This window comes from Leptonychotes weddellii, chromosome 7 (assembly GCF_054177405.1).
Source record: "Leptonychotes weddellii isolate Sample4059 chromosome 7, ASM5417740v2, whole genome shotgun sequence".
Classification (NCBI taxonomy): domain Eukaryota; kingdom Metazoa; phylum Chordata; class Mammalia; order Carnivora; family Phocidae; genus Leptonychotes; species Leptonychotes weddellii.
In genome coordinates, this window is record NC_138375.1 from 110,443,806 (window position 1) to 110,468,918 (window position 25,113).

The 25,113-nt window shown below is 49.2% G+C and overlaps 1 protein-coding gene and 1 long non-coding RNA gene across 4 annotated transcripts in view; both read left to right on the forward strand.

Annotated features, from left to right (window-relative positions):
* LOC145722453 (uncharacterized) overlaps positions 1-25,113 on the forward strand; it is a 388,135-nt gene that overhangs the window by 35,652 nt on the left and 327,370 nt on the right. The window contains exon 5 of one of the 3 annotated variants that reach the window (XR_014146756.1): positions 9,589-9,870. The exons of the other annotated variants lie outside the window; for them this stretch is intronic. This is a non-coding gene — a long non-coding RNA (uncharacterized LOC145722453). Of the gene's footprint in view, positions 1-9,588; positions 9,871-25,113 lie in introns of those variants that run through there. 3 annotated transcript variants of the gene reach the window in all.
* Positions 12,138-24,306, forward strand: HBEGF (heparin binding EGF like growth factor). The gene is made up of 6 exons (XM_006731444.3): positions 12,138-12,467; positions 12,662-12,835; positions 15,880-16,057; positions 21,484-21,639; positions 22,442-22,532; positions 22,863-24,306. Exons 1-5 carry the CDS (start codon positions 12,422-12,424, stop codon positions 22,512-22,514), a joined length of 627 nt encoding a protein of 208 aa, XP_006731507.3. The 5' UTR covers positions 12,138-12,421; the 3' UTR covers positions 22,515-22,532; positions 22,863-24,306.

Here is a 25,113-nt window from a genome sequence, read left to right on the forward strand (position 1 = left end):
TTGCCCAAAGTTCTTAATCCGCATAGCAGCCATAGGGATCCTTTTAAAAGGTAGTCAAGCTACATTACTCTTCTCAAAACTCACCCGATACATTCCCCTTACTCCTAGAAGAAAAATCAAACTCTGTTATGACCTATAAGATCTACAGTCTGGCTCTAGCCTATGTCCCAGGTCACATCTCATACCATTCTCCCTTGCTCACTCCTTTCCAAGGGCATTGGTCTTTGTTACGCAAAGCCTGTTCCTGCCTGGGGGTCTTTGCTGTAGCTCTTCTCTTTGCAAGGAAAGCTCTTCCCCCAGATCGTCACATGACTGGATCCCAGTAATCTAAGCGTCATCTTAGACGTTACCTACTCAAGGAGACCTTGTTTTTTCCGCCCAGCCCTGTGTCTCCATCACTGTTCTCGGTTTTATTTTCTTCCCAGCAGTTATCACTACTACTATCTGCCTCATTTATTTGCCGTTTATTGCCTGCCCTGCCACACACACACATACTGGAATGTACCGTTCACGGAGCAGGTATTTTACCTATCTTCTTCAACGGCTGCCCTTAGCGCACCTAGTGGCCCTCAATAAATACTTGTTCAATGAGCGCATAGAAAGGGAGGGGCTGGGAAATAAATGCACTTCTCCCGGAGGTCACACGAGGGCGCTGCTCCACGCGGACAGGATCGCCTGGTCCACTCACCAGCCGCGTTTGCTTTCCCAGTGGACCCGCCAGGGCGCGGAGATGACAAAAAGGCAGGGAGGGGTCCTTAATCCTCCAATTTTCCCTGGATTGGCCCACGGGGATGGGATGTGGGGGGAGCGCAACAAGGATGGAGAGAGAGGGCTAATCGTGCTCTTTGGTCAAACCCTCCACTAGATACGTGGGACCCTTCTCCTCCCTCGGAAATGGGACTTGGGCTGATTTCTCCCCACTAACCCCAGGTATGGACTTGGAGCGCAGCGATTTGCCCCAAGTCCAAGGAGGTCCCAGGATAGGAATGAAAGGAGTGAGTCACTCTATTACCACCTGGAGAGGTGGTGCTGAGTCTGAGCGGGGAGTTGGTTTCAGCCCCAGGAGGAACAGAAACTGGCCTAGGACCTAACAGGGCCTGGAATCCCTGTGACCACCCACTTCAAGAATGTGCCCCAACCTCAGGGCAAGTGATTCAAGAGAGCCTGAGGGGGGCAGGAACAGGCACTTGGCATGAATAACCCCCCTCACATACACAGCTTCCCTTCCCATCCCCACTCCTGCCAAAGTTCAGAGGGTCTTACCTTGCCTTCTCTATGGCCCCAAATACTCTGCCTCCCAAGGATGCCTGCCATTGAGGGCCACCATGCCTCCACTCTCCCCAGGCTCCCTTCCTACCTCTTGGGTCCTAAGTGCCCTGAGCTGGGCAGGTTGGTGAGAAACATGAGTGAGAACCCTCAGGTTTGTCTGTGGGCACCAGCTGTCTCCCAGGCAGGGCTCAGTGAAGGTAGGCTATATGGGCAAGTAGCCTTGGGTGTTGGCACTGGAAAATAACCTGACCCAGGAATCCAAAAACTGGGTTCTTATCCTGGCTCAGTCATAGATTTATTAGGTGTTCTTGACCAAAGTCCTTCCCCTCTCTGAGCCTGTTTTCTTTGTATAAATTAAAACAGTTGGGGTAGATGATTTCCAAAGTTCAAAGCATACCTTTACGCAATACTCTGAGCTGAACTCTGAGTGAAAGGGAGTGGTGTCATGAACAGACTGCCTTGGTGTAAATCCAGGCTTGATCACTTTCTAACAAGGGGAGAAGAGATTTATCTTTGCAGAACCTGAGTTTTCTTAGCAGCAAAAGGGGAATAATAAAAGTATCCACAACATAGGCTTTATTAAATGAAACAATGCATGTAAATTAAGCCTATCACATAGTATACACAATATGGAGGCTATTATTACTATATAACTGAAAATAGTCACTTGTAGAGTGGGGAAGAAAGAAAATATATACTGATATGTCAATTGTATCTAATCCTGTGCTAGGCACATTATCTCACGTAATCCTTGCAACAACTTTAAAAAAAAACAAACACCTTTTACTTCTTGGGGCACCTGGTTGGTGCAGTTGGTTAAGTGGTTGGCTCAGGTGGAGATGCTGAGGTCGTGAGATAGAGCTCCATGTCGGGCTCTGCGCTCAGAGTGGGGTCTGCTTAAGACTCTCTCTCCCTCTCCTTCTGCCCCTCCCCGCTCAAATAAATAAATCTTTAAAAATAAAATAAAACTTTTACTTTTAAAAAAACTCTTTAATTTTTTGACTAGTTATTTATGAGAATCCCTAATTATAGAAGAAGAAATGAAGAAGTTGCAAAAAAGATACAGAGAGATCTCCAGCTGATACCTTTAATCCATCTTCCCCCAATGGTAACATCTTACATAAAGATAGCACAATATCAAAACCAGGAAAATGACAGAGGCACAATACTGTTAGCTAGACTATAGGCCTTATTCAGATTTCATTTGTTTCTACATGCACTTTTTTGTCTATGTATGTGTCCATGTGTGTATAGTTTTATGAAAGTGCATCACATGCAAGCTGGGCAAGTTGCTCAACTTCCTTAAGCACTGGTTTTCTCATCTATAAACTGGGGGTGAAAATACTATCTTCCTCAGAGGACCGTTGTGAGAATTAAATGAGATAATGTATATAAAGTACTCAGAGTAATGTCTAAAATGTAGTGAACACTCAAAAAATTTAAGTATGTTTTAATTTTTTTTAAGATTTTATTTTTTTATTCGTTTGAAAGAGAGAGAGAGAGAAGGGAGAGGGGAAGAAGGAGAGAGAGACAGAATCTCAAACAGACCCCGTATTGAGCAGGAAGCCTGAGGCAGGGCTGGATCCGATGACCCTGAGATCATGACCTGAGCTAAAACCAAGAGTCCAAACCTTAGCTGACTGAGCCACCCAGGTGCCCCAGTATTTTTTTTGAAAAATCATGTTTTGAAAAGTGACTTGAAATACATAAATCATTCATATTTGTTTTTTAAAATTCATATTCGTTATAGAAGAAAAATAGAGGGGTGCCTGGGTGGCTCAGTCATTGGGCGTCTGCCTTCGGCTCAGGTCATGACCCCAGGGTCCTGGGATTGAGCCCTGCGTCGGGCTCCTGCTCTGTGGGAAACCTGCTTCTCCCTCTCCCACTCCCCCTGCTTGTGTTCCCTCTCTCGCTGTTTCTCTCTGTCAACTAAATAAATACAATCTTTTTTTTTTTTTTTAAAGATTTTATTTATTTATTTGAGAGAGAGAGAGACAGCGAGAGAGAGAGAACACAAGCAGGGGGAGTGGGAGAGGGAGAAGCAGGCTTCCTGCGGAGGAGGGAGCCCGATGCGGGGCTCGATCCCAGGACCCCAGGATCATGACCTGAGCCGAAGGCAGACGCTTAACGACTGAGCCACCCAGGCGCCCCAATAAATACAATCTTTAAAAAAAAAAAAAAATAGAAAATGCCCCTAAGAGTAAAAATAACAAAATAAAATTTCACAATGCCCTTACTGTAAAATAACCACTATTAATCCTTTTACTCACACCACAAATATGAGGCCCATTTCATTACTCCCACTTTAGTATAAAAACACTGAGACTCAGAAAGGTTAAGCACTTTGCCATAGCTACTGAGTTAACGAGTGAGGAGCTGAAATTTAATGCACGGTCTTGCCTCCATTGCTCCCAGCTGGGGGCAGCAGACTGGCGCAAGAGTAACACCAATCCAGGGCTGATGGATGAGCAGCATCTGCTGGCTTCTGAGTGCTTGCTAGGTTCCAAGCACTGCCTTAGCACCTCGCGGGTCATCTCCATGAGTCTTCCCGATAGCCCTTGGAGGTGGGTATCGGTCCCATTTCTGAATGAGGAAACTGAGCCTCAGAGGTACCTTGGCCAAAGTCATAGCTAGCAGCTAGTGGACCCAGGGTTCAGGAAGGGGTCAGTTGCATGCCTCAGCCTGAGCTTCAAAGCCTCTGCTCTGAGGGATTCATTCAGACAAGATGCTAGTGGAATGTGTGTGGAGGGAGAGTCTCTGCAGTTGGAGGTCTGGGCTTCTCTGACCCTGGAGCTGGGGTACCCTTCCCTGGCGCCCACCTTGACACCAGACCACCCAGATGCAGCCAACACTTGGAGCGGGCCCTGACAGTTGGAGCCTGCTTCTACTCACAATGCCCGCACTCCATCTGGAGTAGAGGGGTCTGGGCATTTGAAGGCGAGAAGGACGAGGTATCAGAGAGCCTGAGTCTGCAGCACAAAACCACCTGCACGTGCCATAAACTGCTTTGCCTCAGGCTTTCTGAGCCCCCGAGACCGAGCCTTCCAGATTCAGGAAATGTGGGGAAGGCAGCTACAGGTCTGTGATTTTTGAGTCTCACATTAATTATGTATGCTCCGCTTACTTCCAGAAAAGATTTAAAGACGATAAAAGACATGGGTACAAGTAAATATTTCAAAAATGAGCACTCATAATGAAACCAAAGTGGAGAAGAAAGAAATAATTGTCCTCAAAATTCTGGGCTAGGGATAATCATTGCAACTGTGTATCAAAACTTTTTTTTTTTTAAGATTTTATTTATTTGACAGAGAGAGAGAGTGAGAGAGCACAAGCAGGGGGAGCGGCAGAGGGAGAGGGAGAAGCAGGCCCCCCGCTGAGCAGGGAGCCCGATGCGGGGCTCGATCCCAGGACCCCAGGATCATGACCTGAGCCAAAGGCAGACGCTTAGCCGACTGAGCCACCCAGGCGCCCCAAGCATCAAAATTTAATTGTGATTTTCCTGACAGTGGATGCAAAAAGAGAACATATGAATTCGACATTTTGTCATTATCTAATAAAAGGAAATAGCTATGCCAGATAGTCACGAGAGCCAAACTTTCTAACACTGAACTAACTATAAGAGGAATTTGTTACGCCTTATTCAGGCACTGGCCAGGGACCTTATATGTAATAGTATCTAGAACAGCACTTTTACAAAGGATATAGAAAGACTTCTCATGTGAATATCTCTGGTGTTAGTGGTCCTCAGCCCTGTCAGAATAAATATTTTCTTTTTATAGCAAATACGTTAATATTCCTTTACTATCCTGAAATAAAGTTCACAGGGAATATCCTATCTGTACATTTACTTTTTTCTCTTTTGTAGAAATCTGTCCATGTTAATATTTTGATGTATTTTTCCAGTTTTTTTCCCCTATACATAGGTTTCAAAAGTATTTTAAAATAATCATAGAGAGGGGTACCCGGCTGGCTCAGTCAGAAGAGCATGTGAATCTTAATCGCAGGGTCATGAGTTCAAGGCCCATGTTGGATGTAGAGATTACTTAAATAAATAAACTTTTAAAAATGTGAATGTTTTTTATTTTTTTAATTTTATTTATTTATTTATTTTTAAAGATTTTATTTATTTTTCTGAGCGAGAGAATGAGAGAGAGAGAGCACATGAGAGGGGGGAGGGTCAGAGGCAGAAGCAGGCTCCCTGCCGAGCAGGGAGCCCGATGCGGGACTCGATCCCGGGACTCCAGGATCATGACCTGAGCCGAAGGCAGTCGCTTAACCAACTGAGCCACCCAGGCGCCCGTGAATGTTTTTTAAAAATAAAATAATTGTAGAGATACAATTCTATATACTTTATTTTTACCTTTTTTTTTTTTAGTAGGCTTCACACCAAATGTGGGACTTGAACTCATGACCCTCAGATCAAGAGTCGCATGCTCCACCAACTGAGCCAGCCAGACACTCCTAATTTTAGTTTTTTAAATTGAGGTATAATTAACATATAACATTATACTAGTTTCAGGTATACAACATAATGATTTAATATTTGTGTATATTGTAAAATGATCACCATAATTGCACATTTACTCTTTAAAGAAAGTCAATACCCTAATTAATAGAAAAGAGAAAGTTATTAAAAATAAAATAAAGGCACCTTGGGGCACCTGAGGGCACAGTAGGTTAGGGGTCAGATTCTTGGTATCGGCTCAGGTAAAGATCTCAGGGTCATGAGATCAAGCCCCATGTGGGGCTCTGCCCTGGGCGTGGAACCTGCTTCAGATTCTCTCTCTCTCTCTCTGCCCCTCCTCTGCTCTCTCTCTCTCTGTCTCTCTCAAACAAACAAATAAATCTTAAAAAAAAAATAAGGGTACCTGGCTGACTCAGTTGGAAGGGCATGTGACTCTCAATCTTGGTGTCATGAGTTCGGGCCCCACACTGGTTGCAAAGATTACTTAAATTAAAAAAATCTTTAAATAAATAAAATAACATTATTTGAATATGCAAATGATTCCTCAGAACGACTCTAGAAATCTCAATGAAGAAGCCCATTGCTTGCACCTACACAGACTTACTTTGAATGGGACAGCTACAAATACTAACTGACACAAAGTGTGTTGTTTGAGAACTCAGATACCACCAAAATGAACAATTCATGCTAATGTCATTCCTGGAAAAGTCAGTGTAAAAACTCTTTTTATATTTTAATGTTAATTAGAGATGATTCTAGGCTCAAGTGATTATAATCAAGCTTCTCACCCATATGAATGTCTGGCAAGACACTCAAAAGCATGTGGAATATGGGACAATTGGGGGGGGCAATTTTTAAATGTGTGAGCCTGACATCTTTTCCTCCAAATGCCTGAGGACTCCCTAGTTTTTGGACAACCAAAAACTCCCCACAGATTCCAAAAATGACCCCTAGGGGGCAGTATCTCTTACTTTGTGAACCATTGTCCTAGATCAACCCTCTGTTATAAAAAAAGCAAATGGATAAGGTTAAATTTTTAAATTGCAGCTCTGTGATTGCATTTCTAAGAGAAACTCAACTTACACATTCCTGGTACAGGATGTGATGTGACCTCATTCCAAGGTTGAGCCCTAGAGAAGTTAGTAACAATAGTACTGACCTATTTATGTAGGGCTCTCCATTTTGCCAAGCGCTTTCAGAGGTGCTATCTCCTTAGTCACAAGAACCCCCTAAGCAGATTGTTATTCTCCACACTGAGAGACGAAGAGGCACGGAGAGAGAGATTATCATGCCCCACAGATCAGGGCTGTTGGTTGTCATGGAACTGTCTCAGCAGGACTTTGAATAGCGGCATGCCTGCAAACAATTCATGATGGGCATTTACTGGCCAGTGCCTGCATACAGAACAGTTGCTTCAACCTGTCATTTTACACGTGAGGAACCTGAGGCTTAAAGAGGGAGATGGGTTGTGTGATGGATGAGTGAGGAATCACTTGCCCCCTCCCTGATGACAGCCAGCCATCTGTGTGAGGGGATGGCCAAAGTGGTAAAGTCCTGCTAATCCCTCAAAGTCACATAAATGGGCCCAGAAATGGAGAAGGATGGCTTGGAATCCAGGCCTGAACCAAGGACATTATAAATATTCCCTCCTCAACATCTGGGAATGCCAGGGACTCCTGATTCCTCTAAACCCCCTCCCTGCCTCATCCATTCCTAGTCTTCATCCTATTCAAATGGATCCCGAGCCCAGGCAATCAGACGAGAGGTCCTGTTCATCCGTGGGTGTGCATGAAGTGTTACCTGGCCTGACCTTCAGGAGCCCCCAGGCAACATAGGAGGTACAAGGGGGTTCCAAATGGCAGATCTGAGTACAGATCCAGCTGCACCCCCAAAACTGCCTGATCATCGGGCTCAGCTGGGGACAGAGAGCAGGGATGAAAGCAGCCTGGGGCAAGGAACGATGACTCCTTAACTCTCAGCTTTCAAGTTTGGGTAACTCTGGGCTCATGGTACCCTATAAGACAAGTACCCTCAAGGGAGGTGCCCTTTCCCCAGCCAGCAGAGCTTTGGGTCCCCTTAAGACTCACTTCTCCTGGTCACAGTGGAAGGAGAAGGTGGCTGAATCCCCTCTCCCAGGGGACACATGCTACTCCCTGAGCTCTGAGCCAGGGTTGCTATCTTGGGTAAAGGTTTTCAAAACTCCAGGAGGCCTTGGAGATCCACCACCTCATCATAAGCATGACAATCTCTCAGCAGAGAGATGAGGGAGGATGGCTGCCCCATGATAAAGCAGTACGTTCTTAAATTTCCCACTTAAAGGAAGGAAGGGAGGGAGGGAGAGAGAGAAGGAGAGAGAAAAAAAATGAAAGAGAGAGAGAGGAAGGAAGGAAGGAGGGTAGGAAGGAAGGTAGCCGCATTTGGGGATTGCGTGTGTGTGCGTGTGCGTGCGCGTGCGTGCGTGCGTGCGTGTGTATTTTTTTTTGATGCATTTGTTCTTAGTAGCAGCTGTCACCAAGTAAGCACCTACCATGTGCCAGGCATCGTATTCTGCTTTACACACAGGATCTGATTTAACCATCACAAATCCCTTTAGTAATAGCTACTATTACTATTCCCGTCTTGCAGGTTAGCAAACTGTAGGTCAGAGAAGTTGAATAACTCATCCTAACGTAGAAAGCAAAAAAATAGCATATTCAAAATTTGAACCCTTGGCTGTCTGGCTCCCAAGGGTATACCCATTTCACTAGCTGCTCTGCTGTCCTACCTAGTCCTCCTTCCAGCCTTGCGGCAGATTCTTATCACTGTCCGCCGCAGGACAGATGGAGCCCTGAGCCTCAGTAAAGCTGATGATGTTACTGTCTGTAGAAGCAGGGAGAAGGCAGCCATTGTCTCATCCATTTGTTAAGGGGCAGTGTTGAGCTTAAGAACAGAGGCCCAGGAAGAAGGAAGGAATTCAAATCGAGGCTTGGATTCTCGCTAGCTGGGTGACCTGGGACCGCTACTCACCTGTTTTAGCTTCAACCCCTTAAAATGGGGAGGAATATCTAGTCTGAGGGCAATTGTGAGGAGCGTACAAGATAATGTGTGTGAGCTGTTGAGCACAGGACAAGCGTCATTACCAAATCTCCTCTGCCTCTGGCTCAGAGGTTCACATTTTGTTCAGATGCGCAATAAATTATTCTAGCTAATTAGGCAGACCAGTGCTTCTGAACCTGGTTGATGTCAGAATTACCAACAAAAGTATAAAAGCTTGGGCCCCACCGCAGGAGGGGCCCACTGGCTTCTCTCCCCAAATCAAGGTCTGTATGGCCTGGTAGTGAGTCAGTGACACTCAGTGTCCCATGGAGCCTGTCTTTCCAGAGGCTAGGGAACCCAGGATGGGGCTGGAGAACAGGATGCCAGGGTTTCTGCTCTGGATTTGCCCCCTTGTTACTCACTGGTGGCCCAGGGCCAGTGAGTCTTCAAGCCTCAGTTTGCTCATGGCCCATAGACAGTTGGGGAAATAGGAGTGGCCTGTTTGGACTCTGATTCCTTAGGGCTATATCCCTGGCACTTGACAGCCAGAGAGCAGGGGCGTGGTTACATGAAAAAATCCTGCATAATTGTGCTTTCCCATCACCATCTCACAGTGATAGGAAATAAACTCCAGCATCTACTTTGGCCTGTAATGTCCTCTGTTCTCGGTCCCTAGCCTTTGCTTCACGGTTATGTTATATGCCACCTTGCTTTCTGGCCTTCTTGCTGTTCCCTGAATGCTCCAAGTTTGTTCCCACTTCAGTTTTTACACTTATGTGCATGGCTTGGAATGTTTTTGCAGTGGATGACCACAAGTCTGTTTCCTTCCTTTTATTCAGGGCTCAGCTTACATGTCACCTGCTCAGAGACGAGTTTGCGGATCAGTCACTAAACCTAAAGTATCATCCCAAGCACTGGAACACACCACCCTACAGAATATCGTTGCATTTGAGCATTCACTGTAGCTGTTTTTCCTTTTTTAAATTTACTTAATATGTTGCCTGTTTCCCTTTCAGTAGAATGGAAGCGTCATGAAAGCACATTCTTGGTTGCCTTGTTTCCTGCTGTGTCCCTTGTGCCTGAAAAGCATTCCTTGTATGTTTGTGGAGTAAATAAGCTAATGAAATGACCCCAGCCTGAATTGTGATTTATTTTCTTGGTCAGAGGACACCCCAGATTCTGAGAGGGGGAAGTGACTGTCCCAAAAGCATTCCAGGCCTTTTGTCTTCTTTTTCCAGGCCCTTCCCGTAAAACCTGGCTGACACACAAACTGAGGTGGGGTGAGGCTCCTAGGTGTGATGAAAGCTTGGAGTTGCCCCATGAATGGTGCGGCTAAGACTGATGTGGAGGTGAGAAGGCGGAAAGGCGGAGCACACAAAGGGAGAGGCAGGTTGGGACAGGAGAGCAGGGTGTGCATCTGGCGGCAGGTAGGGGAAAGGGGTGACTTGGCTGTGTGTCAGGAAGTGTTCCCTCCACCCTCCCCTGGGGAGAGCCCTGACCTCAAAGTGGTTTTGTTTGGGGGAAGGAGGTGGTCAGGCAGTTGCTGAGGGAGAACAAAGGTGTGGCCTGGGTGGTCACCATCCACTGAGGTACTAGTGATCACCCAAAAGAATAATCCCACGGTGGCACTTGGCCAAATAGGTGACAGGTGAGCTTCCGCCCGAAACCAGTCCAACTGACAACATATAGCCTCAGACCTGGCAGGAAGGGAAAGAAGAGAAGCCTCAAGGGAATGGAGTAGTCAAGGTAGAATGCTTAGTGATAATAAGATAATAGGTCACATTTATTGAGAGCTTATAATATGCCTGGCACTGTACTAATTGCTTTCTTATATGAGTTTCCTCATTCAATCTTCAAAAAGCTCTCTACAGAGGAGGCCCTATCATTACTGTTATTTCCATTTGAGAGATTTGGAAACTGAGGCTCAGTGAAATTAAATATCTTGTTCAAGGTCACTCAATATGTAGCAAGGTCTGGGGCGCCTGGGTGGCTCAGTCGGTTAAGCGACTGCCTTCAGCTCAGGTCATGATCCCAGGCTCCTGGGATTGAGTCCCACATCGGGCTCCTTGCTCTGCGGGGAGCCTGCTTCTCCCTCTCCAACTCCCCCTGCTTGTGTTCCCTCTCTCGCTGTCTCTCTCTCTCTGTGTCAAATAAATAAATAAAATCTTAAAAAAAATAAGCAAGGTCTGGATTCCAACTTAGATATGTAGTAACCTAGGCCTGGGAAGGGTTGCTAGGAGCAAGTCAAGAGGGCAGACCCCTGCAAAAGTGGGGATGGAGAGAGACAGTGGGATAGCCTGTGTATAAATAGGAGGCCTGTTTTTATCTCTACACATGGGCTGAATCAGGCAAGCAACTCTATTTGGCACAATTTGAGGGCTCTGAATGCCAACCCAGCCCTGTGTCATATAACTCCCTCCCCAGAACGTCTCTGGGAGCTGAAATATCTACTGGGAGAGTCATTTCTTTGGGTCAGGACATTGACAGCAGAAGAGTCCTGTAAAAATACATAGGTTGGAGGAGAAACACATCAATCTCCTGGCACCTGTTGAACATAGCAACCTAGGCTAGCCAGCTGGCTCCCATGGGAGAGGATCTCAGTTTCCACGTTGGGGAAGAAGGTGGGGTTCCAAGACAAGGAATAGTATGAGGCTTGTTGCACAACCACTGTCTCTCCGATCCCAGAAGCCTGGGAATTATAATCCATAGTTCAAAAATCTTAATGAAGACTATGTCCCCTGGGAGAAAGATGGAGGGAAGCCACTCCAGCAGCTGGAAGAATACTAACTTCCTTTGCTTTTGCTGGATTGATACCAAGTGCCTGCAACTGCAACTCTGGTTACTTTGGGCTCATGAAACCTGCTGGCATTCATGTGTCTAATTTTTTTTTATGTGCCTAATTTTTAAATGATATATGAATTAATTATGATTTACTATTTGCTGTGTTGCTAGGCGAAGAAGCGAGTGTTACCCTTCAGAAGGTGACATGGGTGCAGATCCCCGGTGTGGAGCAGGGATGGCTGGAGGGACCAGGCCTGGAACCGGGGAAGGAGCGAGGGGTGTCCAAGGGCAGAGCTCAGCTCAGCAGTCTCAAGGCTGCAGCACGACAAGCGTTTGGGGAAAGGTAGGAACTAGTCCCCGCCACCTGCCGGTCAGCAGCCCTTCCCACAGTCAGGCGGCGGCGACCCTGGCCTGGTCCCAAAATATGTGAGCGCCGCCCCCTACTCCCGCCCCCTTTCCCCGCCGCGCCCGCGGAGTCGGGGGCTGCGGGGGCTGCGCGGCCGGCGCCGGGAGCCGGGCGAGCGGCCCAGCGCGGGAGGGGGGAGGGGGCGGGGGCGGGGCGGGGCTTCGGCGCCTCCCGGAGCCTTATTCCCAGCCGCGCGCCCGGGAGCCTTCAGTCGACCGAGGGACCTGCGGGCGGCGTGCGGCTGGCGGGCCTGACCGAGACGCCAGGGGCTTGGGCGGGCGGGCGGACGGACAGAGTGAGCAGACAGACGCCCAGCGGCCGCCGGCTCCACGCAGGTCCCAGCTAGGCTTGCACCCAGAGGCCGGCAGCAGACCGAAAGCGGCCGAATCTCCTGCGCTCCGCCCGCCCCGGCTTCCGTGCCAGCGCCCGGTGGCCACCGCCTCCGAAGTGATTGCTGCCTCGGCGCCTCCGCCGGGTCCAGGACCATGAAGCTGCTGCCGTCGGTGGTGCTGAAGCTTTTTCTGGCTGCAGGTGATGAGGGCTGACGACGCCCGCGGAGGTCGGGGGTGGGGGTGGGGGGCACAGGGGAAGGTCGCTGCAGCGACCCCAGCGCGGGCCACTTGGTGGGGCCCGTGCTCACTGGGTGCGGGCGGGCGCCAGCACTGGTGCGTGGCGACCGGGGGTCTGGAGAGGGGGTCTGATGCGGCCTCGCCCCTCACCCGCAGCGCTCTCGGCGTTGGTGACTGGCGAGAGCCTGGAGCGGCTTCGGAGAGGGCTGGCAGCTGGAACCGGCAACCTGGACTCTCCCACCGAATCTACGGACCAGCTACTGGCCCCGGAAGGCGGCCGGGGCAGGGAAGTCCTGAACTTAGAAGAGACAGACCTGGACCTTTTAAGAGGTGGGTGTGAGGGCTGCCCATCCTCGACCCCGCGGTGGGCAATTGAAGAATAAGTGGATTGAGGATTCATGCCGTTTGGGCACACTTGCGGGTTGGGCGTATTCGTGGAGGACTTCAAGGAAGAGCTGCTGAGCCTGACAAGCTTACTCGGGGATCCTGAAATGTGGGTCCCACTGTCTTTCTTGCTGTTGAGTCTCACATGTCGAGCTGCTGCCCTTCTGGGTAGTTTAGAGCCTAGGGAGAAGGCAAGGTGTCTGGGGTCTGGTACATTCCCCTGGGGTAAGCTGGAGTAAGGATCAAGGAATGGTTAGGATGCTTTCCGTATTGTTTCTGTATAACAATGGGTGCAAGTCTTAATTCCTCTATCAAATGACCATTATGTATAAAATGACAGATGTGGAGAGCCTAGGAACATAGTAGGTGTGCAGTCTTCTCCATCCACCTGTCTCCAGGTTGGAGAAACAGAGGGGAATGAGGAACTCTTGGTTCCCCAGGTGAGGCCAGCACCTCCTGGGGAGCCTATGAGCGGTGGGCACAGTGTCCCTAGGGAGGTATAATGAAATGCCATGTGTCTACACATCCCACCCAAAGCCTAGAGACTTCTGAGCACCCTGAGTCCCTGAGAGAGACTCTGAGCGCTGAAGGGCCAGGTGGGATCCTCCAACCAGCAGATGTGGCTGTGGCTGAGTACAGGCACAGGGCAGAGTCCAGAGCCTCCAGCAGTGCCCACTTGCCTGCCTCCGGCCACCTGCCGTGATTCTTGAGGGTGGAGCAGGGACTGAGCCCTGGAGCGCCAGAATGACTAATTTGGTTGGAAAGATACCCACCTGTTCTAGCCCCGCCTGCTCTTCAGCCACGTTCCCCCCTCCTTACGCAGAGCTTCCCTTAGGTGCTGTCTCTGCTTCCTATAAATCAAAGGTCTGCTCCCAAGCCGAGCCTGCGCTGCCACCCTTCATCCTCTCCCCGTAGCCTCCTTGGGTCACCCCTGGCCGGAACAACCTGGATTCTCGTAGCCCTCTCCTCCTAGGCTGGGCAGAGCTGGGCTGTGACTCACCCTCCACCCACACGGCTGTTCCTCATACCTCTGCAGACCTGACTCACTGCTCCCTCTCCCTGGCAGGAGCCTTGCTGTCACCCTGTCACTCTCTTCCTCCCCTCTCTGGTTGGCTTGCCTCTCCGGCCACAGTTTCACTACAGCTCTGGTCACTCCGAGCATTGGCCTCACCTGAGTTCTGAAGGGACTTGTGTCTACACCAGAGGAAACGGGACTGTGGGACTACTAGCACCTGCCTTTCTTCCCTTCTCTTGGCTTTGCTGGGTGAAAGCTGTTTTTCAGATCTGGGGATCCTATCATCTAAAACGAATAACCATTACCATTTTTTTTTATTAAAAGATTTTATTTATTTATTTGACAGAGAGAGAGAGAGCACAGGTAGGCAGAGCAGCAGGCAGAGGGAGAGTGAGAAGCAGACTCCCCACTGAGCAAGGAGCCCGATGTGGGACTCGATCCCAGGATCCTGGGATCATGACCCGAGCCAAAGGCAGACGCTTAACGACTGAGCCACCCAGGCGCCCCATAACCATTACCATTTATTAAGTACCTACTGCGTTCTAGGCACTCATTATGCTATTGTGGATTGATTAATCCTGTAACAACCTCTGAGATGGAACTTCTGCTAGCTACTACTTGTTGAGAACCCCAAGGTTCAGAGAGATTAAGCTACTTGCCCAAAATCAGAGGGCTAAAGTTGCAGCACAGGTCTGCTGACTTCAGAGCCCATTCATTGTCTCATTCCTGGTTCAACATCCTGGGTGCTCTAGACTTGTCCAGGGGAAGGGACAGGGGTGCGTGAGCAGTTTGGTATATTGGGAAAGCACTGGATATGGAATCCAGAGACCACATTTCTGACCTCAACCCTGCATGACCTTTACCAAATCACTGCCTTTCGGGACCTCAAGTTTTTTATCTGAAAATGGAAAGCCATGATATTCTTTCAAGTCACTTCCTGCTTAAGGATGCTGGGTCTCCAGTCCAATGTATGATGCTCACCCTAGCACCAGACACATGGCTACAGCCATGAGCAACAGGCATGTTTTTTCTGCTGGGAGCAGGGGAGAGAAGACTGGCGTCAGACCCCTGATGGGCTAATGGGCGTAGCCCACGGTCAGTCCCAGTTGGATGTCTATGTGAGGCTGTTTTTCCCCCCTTTGAAGTGTGGAAAGAATGGGGGGAGTCATCATTGTTCCAGTTCCTTCTGGATAGTTCCTTACTTTCCATCTTTCACCCCCTTGTACACACTATGCTCATCCATCCTAGAGAGCTATAAACAGGAAATTTTGGGGGGTAAATGTAATAGACCTTTGAGAGACGTGGTGAGCTGCTAAGGACACAGAGCCAGGTAAATATTCTGCTTGAAGTCAAAAAAGCAAGGACCTGACCGGGGATGGCCTGCTTGCGGTCCCCAAGCCTGGCTCTGGCCTGGGCTCATGGTACCCTGGTGCTAATGGGTGTGTCAGAGGGGGCCATCTGGATGTGGACACTGTTGTTATTTTAGGAGCCCTCCCCCCGCAAGAAAAACCCTCCAAGTACCTTCTCCAGAAGCAATTTTTATCTCTGACACTGTCTTCCTGCAAGTGGGTCACTGAGTGCAGCATCAGGAAATGAGGTTGATTTAAGGCCAAAATAGCACCAAGTGGGCGTGGGGGAGTAGATGGGGATGGACAGTAGGGTGGGGGGAGGTTGGTAGAACTGCCCAGTCAGCGGCAGTTACTCAACAGAAGCTAGCATTGTTTGAATGGAGCTCTTAAACGGAGTCTGAGAAATGCTTTCCTTGGGACCCCTCTAGCCTCTGTTTCCTCCACTGCTTTCTGGTGGTTCGGCCCAGTCTTCCTTTAGCCCCGGGGAAGCACTGAGCCTGGGGGCCTTCCCGAGTCCTCTGACTTCAGGTGGGATCAAAGAGGACGTATTCCTTCCAAACACGATGCTGTTCTGAGTCTTTCCCCCAGGAGAGTCAAAGACTTAACAGGGTCTTTCTCTCCTGCAGCTGCTTTCTCCTCCAAGCCACAGGCTCTGGCCACACCCGGCAAGGAGGAGCGTGGGAAAAAAAAGAAGAAAGGCAAGGGGTTAGGGAGGAAGAGAGACCCATGTCTTCGGAAATACAAGGACTTCTGCATCCACGGAGAATGCAAATATGTGAAGGAGCTCCGGGCTCCATCCTGCATGTAAGTGTCCCTTCCCTGGGCTGACTCTGCTCAGCACACTCTTTGTCAGTCACGTGGCTGTTCCTCGTTGTCACTGTTCCTTGAATTCATAATTCTACCCAGTTTCTTCTCAATCTTTAGGCGGAAGTTGGGAGGAGGGGAAATATTTTTAGTCAGCGGAAGGGGCTCTCCCCCGCATGGGATGTAATTTCCTGTGGTGTAGGTTTGTGACGCTCTTTTATCCTTGGGGACATTTCCTGCTTGCTCAGACATGAACATGGGGCTAGGAGAGCTGTTACCTGCAGGCAGGTCCTTCAGTCCTACCTCATGCCCTACTCCAGATGGGAGAAGCCGGTAGGACACGTGGCAGAGTAGGCTTCCGGGGTGGAGCAGAACTCCTGGGGCCTCCTTACCCAAGCCCTGCAGGCAGGTATGAGGTGCATTTGGACTCACACCGTGCAAATGTGTGTGCTCAGACATATGTGTGCTCGTATGAGAGCACATTGCGGGTTGATTCAAAGGCATGGCAGGACTAACCAGAAAGGACTCATCATGGAAGCAGGGAGAAGCCCCTTTGTCTCTTCTTCCTCATCCCAGCAAGGGCCAGGACGTGGGGGAACATAGTGGGTATTGGCCTTTGGCCATGGGATTGGGAGAACACTTCCTTTGTGCAAGAGTAACAGGAAATGGAACCCAACCCAGTAGGCTTCAGCCCCTGGTCAGGCAGCACCACCCTTGCCCCGGGTGGAGGGGCCGTGGGCTCCCCAGCTACTCTGCTAGGCCAAGCCCAGCAGACGGCTGCCTGGGCACCCCCTCGGGGATGATGGCACAGCCATGCTCTCTGGCAGGCATAATGTCGCCACTGTGCCTGAGGCCAACACCCACATTCGACCACAAACATCTACTCTCTTCCTCTGGGCACAGGGTCCCTACAGAGAGACAGGCTTTGTGACCTGGGAGACTCTGGACAGGGCCAGGAGACTATTAGGTGGGCGCCTCTCAACCTGTCCAGAAGGCTGGCTGCCTGGCATCTCTTCTACTGTGATTGGTACCGATCCCTTGGCTTTTTATTTATTTATTTATTTATTTTTTAAAGATTTTATTTATTCATTTGAGACACAGAGATACAGAGAGAGAGCATGAGCAGGGGAGAGGCAGAGGGAGAGGGAGAAGCAGGCTCCCCGCTGAGCCGGGAGCCCGATGCGGGGCTCGATCCCAGGACCCTGGGATCATGACCTGAGCTGAAGGCAGATGCTTAACCATCTGAGCCACCCAGGTGCCCCTCCCTTGGCTTTTTAAAGCTTCCTTGTCCTGACTGATCTGACATAGCAAAGCTGCCCTGTACTTGGCAATTGGCAGACAGACCCATCACTCTCTACCATGTCCAAGATCACTTGTGTGTCCTCCCCTATAACATCCCTGTCAGGAGCTTGGTATTAGAGCGAGTTGCTTTAGAGTAACATAGACAGTCCCCATATTATTCTTCCCAAGGTCTTGGGATAGGGTGGGAAATGTTTGTCTTAAATTTGTAAAAGGCCATCTTTGGCACAGGATGGAGGCAGTGACTCCGAGGGTGGTCAAGATGGATCGAGGCCAGGAATCTGTCTGGTCCAGGGCTTTGGTGGATGGACTTCGACTGCGTAGCTGAGAACCTCTGTAAGGGTGCTATCCTGGAGAGCTGGGCCTGACCCACCGGCGAAAGCCGGCAGATAAGGGTGCATAGGGCCAAGGTGGTCCTAGGGATAGTGACGATAACCATGACGATGCCTTCTCTCCTTTGCGCCATAACTTCACAATTAACTTCTAATATGAGCTGAGCCCCGCAGGCGCGGGTTCAGTACCTACCTGGTGCCAACTATTCTAGGGAATGGGGAATTATAGTCCTGTCCTGGGATTCTCAAAAGCCCTAGGCGGGGGTTGGTAGGGCTTGTTATCTCTAGTTGAAAGGTAAGGAAACTAGAGCCAGGAAGTAGGAAGTGATTTGCCTGAGATCAACAGCTAAATAAATGGATGGAAACAGAAAAAGGATTCAGGTGCCTGACTTCCAGTCCAGCATGCTTTTCATGCCCCCAGGCTGTACTGGGTGTTGGCTTGTGTCCTTCTTCCCTATCTGTCCTTACAGAGTTTGAATAGGATTTTATAGAGGACAGCCGTTAGGTTCGAGGTCTCCTAAGGCTTTTCGTAGCATAGCAATCTGATTTGAAGACTTTGTCTCTGCTTCCTAGGCAGATTTGCTAGGGGCTGGATTCTGTGTCCGCTTTGGCTACCTCCTGCCTCTGGCATTTGGAACTTGGGGCAGAAAGCAGCAAGAAGACACAGAGCTCCCGGTGTGGGGAAATGTGATATCTGGTCACCTACATTTGGGGTCCTTTGTTGCTCCTCCTTCCTCTAGACCCAGGAACCGCCAGCCGGAGTGTGTCCAGGCTGCCCTGAGGAGCTTGAGGCTAGCTGGCTTCCTAAACCAGTCCTCCTCAGCCACCATAGCCAGGAAAACCCTTCTGTGTCACCAGCCAAAAGTTGCCCTCAAAGAGCAGTTTCCTGGGGCTCCTGACTGGCTGCTGACCCAGAAACTGGCTGCAAAGTTTCCTGTGGCCGGAGGAAACCTGGAGGCAGTCAGGCTGAGGAGAACTCAGCTGGAAGACAGACAGGCGTGGGGCCTTCCCTTGGCCTCACTGGCCAGATGCTGAGAAGGAACAGCGAGCCCCCTTCTCTTTGGCTCCATCTGACTTCGGTGCCCCATTCCTCAGGGCAGTACCCTCTGGAGTCCTATTATATAATCACTCACACATATGTGGGACTTGGCCTTTTGTTAAGGGCTGTTAAGTGTAGTATCTCATTTGATCTTCAAAGTACTCTCGTGAAATAGGTATTTATTATTCCTGTGTTTTACATGAGTAAACCCAAGCTTGGAAAGGTAAAAGTAACTTGCTCAAGATCACCTGGCTAGAAATAGCAGCAAGACATGAGGTAGGGGTGGAGAAACCCAGTTTGGAAGATGTCTCTGGACCCTAGAGGGTTCTTCCTTCCATTGTAATGCTAATACAAGTTCTGAAATGGGTCACAAACATCAGTAGGAGGAGCATGTTCCAGTTTGGTGGGTTGCTGGCTCTGAGCAAGATACATGATCTTGCCCCCACCCGGGATGCTTGGAATGGACTCATCCACCCTCCTTCCCTGGGGAAGCCAGGAGTCATCTGCAAAGGGAGGGGGAGGTGGGTAATATTAGGATGTTTACATTATTATCCTTTTGACTCAGGGTGGGGGTGGAGGGATTATGTAACTGAATTGCGGGACTCTGAGACCAAGCTTTATTTCTATCATCTGAGTAACTACCTGTGGGGTTTGAGTGATGGCTGGAAGTGAAAAACAGCCTCAGCTTCACTTCCCTTCTCCCACCGCCCCCCCACTCCCCCAGGAGAGCATAGTCTCTGAAGTCATCTAGACTGCTGGGTTGAATCCTGGCTCTACCTCTCACTAGCTGCATAACCTTGGGCGAATTAGCTAAGAACTTAAGCCTCAGTCTCTCCATCTTTGAAATGGGGATAGTAACTCCTACTCCACAGAGATGTTTTTAAGATTAATTGAAATGATTCTTGTAAAGCAATTAGCACAGAGCACTTGGCTCACCGTAAGCCTTTAATGTTTGCTATTTATTATTCAAATTAATAATAATAAGTCAAAGAGCAGGGTTAGACAACCACAGGAACCTATCACTTCATCAGATACGTGTTTCCTGGGGGTAATCTGTGCTGTTCCGAGTGGAAAGAATCATGAATTTGGAATCTGCTTGGACTGGTTTCTACTCTTAGCCTTGCTGCTTCTTAGTTATGCTACTTTTGGTAAATCACACCCTCTGATCGTTAATTTTAGTCTTTCAATCTGTAAAATGGGGCTGTACCTGCCTACCAGATGTTATGAGCCTCAGTTGAGCTAGCAGATAAGGATAGTACCTTATAAACTGTTAACCGCTGTGCATAAGTGATTTTCCAGGGGCTCTCCTGAGACCTTCCTCCATAGCCTGCCAGGATGGGGGTCGTTGTTTTGCCCACCTTGGCCAATGGGTTCATGGAGAGGCTGGGCATGGAGCCGTGTGCCCTGCTGTGTATATACGGGATTGACCCACATTTATCCTACAGTGAGGTGGTTCCCCAAAGCACCCAGGAGGAGCTGAGGCAGGGAGAGGCGCTCGGCACTCAGCAGGGGCGGCCTGGCCCTCCTGCTGCTGCCCGGTCCGGATAGGTCCGCTTCCGGGGTGCCTCTCGGCAAGAAGAAGGGATTCCTTGCTCTGAGGTACCTACCACATGCACAGCCTGCTTCCCAGAGGAGGCATAGCTCCGAATAGAGGGCCGCCAGGTTCTCGGTGCTTCCGTCAGCAAGCTAGTGGCCCAAAGTCCCCAGGCAGATGGTGCCAGTGCGCTTGTGTGTGTGATTGGGGGGCACACTGAGCTCAGAGTCAGATAAACTGAGACCACGCTTCTGCTCTGCTGAGTGACCATGGGGAGGATAGCTCTGCCTTTCTGTAACATGGGGGGCTGCCACCTACATCAAAGGGCCTCTCGGGCACTCAGATACAGGAAGGGACATGAATGTGCTTGTTCAACTGAAAGGGCTTCCCAGTCTTCCTAAGAGCTTCGAGGAAATGCTTTATGTTAGAAGAGGCATTTGCCGTCTGATTGATTTCTTGGGTGTGAAAAGCCGGAGTGTTGTTTCTGACATTTTTCCATGCTCTGGCAAGACAGCTGGGCAAGAAGTTACCTTGGTTTTTTTTGCTTTGTCCTATGATTGAGGAGGCCAGATAGCCCAGGGTTCAGAGGCCAAAAGTTGATGTGAAGCTCTCAAATTGGGCCCTGCACCCAGAGGGAGCTGGGAGTTAAATGAAAGGAACTTGAGAAAAATGACTCCTGGCAAAGGAACAGGACCTATTAATAGGATGAGCCGCGGCTGAGAGGGACTGAGGGCTGGAAGCCGTGGTGGAGAAGGCTGGGTTTATTTCTGGGTCAGAGTTAAGGGGCCTCACCAGAGGGAAGGATACTCGGTCCCCTCAACTCAACCCACCAGCTCATGGACCTAAGTCTTCTGAGGGGCTTAAACAGCATGTCTTAATACACATGTAATAAATCATCCACACATGGAACATATGTAGCTTGGACCTTGAAGTCCTCCCTCACTTTTTCCCCGCCTGGAGCGAGAATCTTGAGCCAGAGAACCAGAGGGAATGGAGAGGGGGGCGAAGGGTGGGGAGGAAAGCCACAGAGCCTTCAGAGCGGCTTCTCAGGAGTCTTCTCCTAGACCCCTTCCAGAAGGATAGCGGAAGGGTGGGGATCAAGGCCAGGGACTGATAGGCTGCGGCTGTGAGGACTGCAATCTGGCTTAGGCAGGAGGACCATTGCCTGTAGAGAGAGGACAGACCACTAACCTCATCTTTGCTTTGTCCCGTCTGGAACCAGCTGCGAGCCCGGTTACCACGGAGAGAGGTGCCATGGGCTGAGCCTCCCAGTGGAAAATCGCTTATATACTTATGACCATACAACCATCCTGGCTGTGGTGGCCGTGGTGCTGTCGTCTGTCTGTCTGCTTGTCATCGCGGGGCTTCTCATGTTTCGGTGAGTATTGGGGCCCCCTGCAGGCTGCTTCTGCAAATCACTCCCATTCCTCCTCCGGCTGGGTCTTCTGCCTGTGATCCTATGAGCCCTTCAGCCTCCCAAATTCCAGGCTAGGAATCTGACCGACATTCCTGAGTCCAGGTTCTCTAGGAACCTAGCTTCTCTGGCCTGACGTGAGTCCAGTGGTCCAGAGCCCAGGGCAAAGATTGCCAGGTCATAGCAGGTCCTGCTTTTCACAGCAGGCCTAGTAACCCACGCATGGGTCTACCTCTTCTCACAGTTCTTTCCCTTTGCTCTGTTCTTTGACGGCATTAGTGTGTGGTTTGATTGACAAAGCATGGCTGGTGTATGGCTATTGGGATATCCTTTCAATTCTGAAGCATCTCACCCTCAGGCCGGGCTTCCAGTCCAGGTTATGTTCTAGACTGGGGGAGACCTACCAAACACTCTGCCCATTTCCAAGCCGTGCAGTTCGTCTGTTGTGAGATCTGGACCAAGTTACCTGTCTCTCTGACGGCTGTCATCTTACAGTGATTGTAATCTGTCTACCTACCTCATAAGGATATTATGAGGATATGTAAACAAGGTCAAAGTTCTCAGCAAATTATAGCCTGCTGTTAGAGACAGGCATTCCTTGGGGCAGTTGGGCCTTTGACCAGAGGTCTGTTGGGCTGCCATACCATCTTGGCTTTTCCAAGTAACAGAGGGAACCATCATGGCAGTGTCCTTTAGAAAGACCTTCTCTGAGACCTGCACCCTATCATATCAGGCAGAGCTTGCTCACAAAACTTGTCTCCTTCAGGTACCATAGGAGAGGAGGTTATGATGTGGAAAGTGAAGAGAAAGTGAAGTTGGGCATGACTACTTCCCACTGAGAGAGACCTGTGCTCAAGGTAATGGTCCATCCTTTGCCCCATGACACCATCACCATCTTCCCTTCAAGGCATTCTGAATTCTTCTCTCGACCTAGGGGCTGGGGGCAGGCTACTATGGAGTCAGGGTCCCATTGCAGAATGGTTTTCAAAAAGGTTTTCAGTGGGCCATCTCCACTAGGGGTGACAGTTGCTAGAGAAACACCTGAGAGAGATGCCTAAGACAACAGCTTCTCCCATCCTTGTCCCCTCTTCTGCCCATTCCCAGATGACCTTCCTACTTCATAAGACTGGACCTGGGAAACTCTTAAGACCGGATCCAGCTTTAAATGCCTTCCTTTTGTGCTTTAGGAATCTGCGGGGCGACTGCTACCTCTGAGAAGGCACAGCTGATCGTAGACTCTGCAGAGGGAAAGAACGTCACAGCTAGTCAGGAAGACTCCTTCGTTCCCAGTTGCTATCTAGATTGGGCCTCCCATAATCTGGTATTTTTGCCAAAATACCAGAGCCTTCAAGTGCCAAACGGAATATGTCAAAATGGGATCTTGGTGAGAAGAAAGCAAAAGTGAGAGACCTTCATGCCCTTCTGATTCCCCTCCTCCAAACCCCACGTATCCTCATAAGTGTGTTTAAACGATTAACTTCTGGATTCAGATGCCAGTTATATTCCATATGCTCCAGGATCTTTGATAAAAAAGAAGAAGGAGAGGAGGAAGGAAAGCTTTGTGGATTGGAAGAAAGTTACAAAGGTTGAGAAGCCATGTACTCAAGTAGCCACCAAGGGATCTGCCATTTGGACCCTCTAGCGCTGGATTTGATGAGCTAACTGTGAAATAAATACCACAAGCCCGAGAACTCTGAATTTTGGGACTTCTACCCAGACGGAAGAATAACAACTATTTTTTGTTTGTTTGTTTGTAAAATGCCTCTTAAATTATATATTTATTTTATTCTATGTATGTTAATTTATTTAGTTTTTAACAATCTAACAATAATATTTCAAGTGCCTAGTCTGTTACTTTGGCGATTTCCTGGCCCTCGACCTTGTATGCCCCACCACCTGGCTCAGTGTCGCACCCCTCTGCCACAACTCTGAGATGGTTCTGTGACCCATCTGTAGTAATCTGTTCTCTGTCCACATTTCTGAAGATCTTTCACAATCACGGTGCCACAGGGGGAGGTCAGTAGAGTCAGGATATAGAAGTTAACTTTGTCAGGTCCACTCTATGAGTTGGACTGCGGTCTTGCCTAGGCGATTTTGTCTATCGTTTGTGTTTTGAAAGCCCACAGTGCTGATGTCCAAGCGTAACAGATATTGGTGTTTGCCTATGTCCTCTCCCTGCGAAATCTCGTAAGAGGTTGGGCTTCCATGCCGGCAGCTTTCCTGGCTCCTCAACCCCCATGGCCCCAGGCCCACAGAGTGGGAACTCCCTCTTCCCTGTGTCATGACATTTCTCTTACTCCCGCCATTCTTCTGGTGCTACTCCATGCAGGGGTCAGTGCAGCAGAGGATAGTCTAGAGAAGGTATCAGCAAAGAAAAAGGCTGAGGAGGAGCAGGAGACATTGGAGCCGACTGTTCTTGTTAACTGATGACCTACCAATTACTACAGAGTTCGGAGGTGAGGAGGGCTTTTGTGGAAACCCACCCACCTCACCGAAAACTAAAAAGGTATGCTATCATGGTCCCTTCTGGAAGTTTCTGGTGCCATTTCTGAACTGTTACAACCTGTATTTCCAAACCTGGTTCATATTTATATTTTGCAACTCAAATAAAGATAACCCTTACTCCACAGACTTCTGTCTGCTTGTTTTATCTGGGAACTGGTTTAACATAGTTCCTAAGCCCTGAGTCGATATTAGGTTCTATGCCAGGCCTTTTTATGGACACTATCTCAATATCCCTGACAACAGTGTGATGGAGCTACTGTCATCATCCCATTTTTCCAGAGGAGAAAGCTGAGGCTCAGAGAGGTTATGTAACTTACCTGAAGATACACAGTTGGTAAGTGACAGAGCTGGGACTGGCAGTCTGACTGCAATTACTTGTCTTAATATTTATATCAGACCACCTCTGAGACACCAGAAAATAAACCTCTCACATAGGAATTTTGGCTGGCTGTAATCAGAAAGACGTCCACCCATTCAGCCAATAGACTCTGGACTCGGGGCCTGGTCCCGCACTATATACCCAATGAGGCATTGCCCCTGGCGGGAACAGGGCACCTTTGACTTCCCTCTCATGCTCCACAACCAATATGTCAGCAAACCTTGTCACTCCTACCTTTGGAATATATGCTGAATGCAGCCACTTCTGATCACTGCCCCTACCATCACCCCGGTCCAATTCACCATCATCTCTGGCTCGAACTCTTCCGACGACTGCCTGTCTCCTTTCTTCCCCCTTGCTCTCGTATAGCCCATTTCTAACACAGTAGCCAGAGCGATCGTGTAAAACGTAATCCAGCTCTTGTCTGCCTTGCAGGCTTTCCCTGACCAACCTACTAGATGACAGCACATTCCTCACCCACCCCGTTCTTCTTACTCTCCCTACATTGCTTTCTTTTCCACCAGACCCCTATCACCACTAACATATTCTTCTTT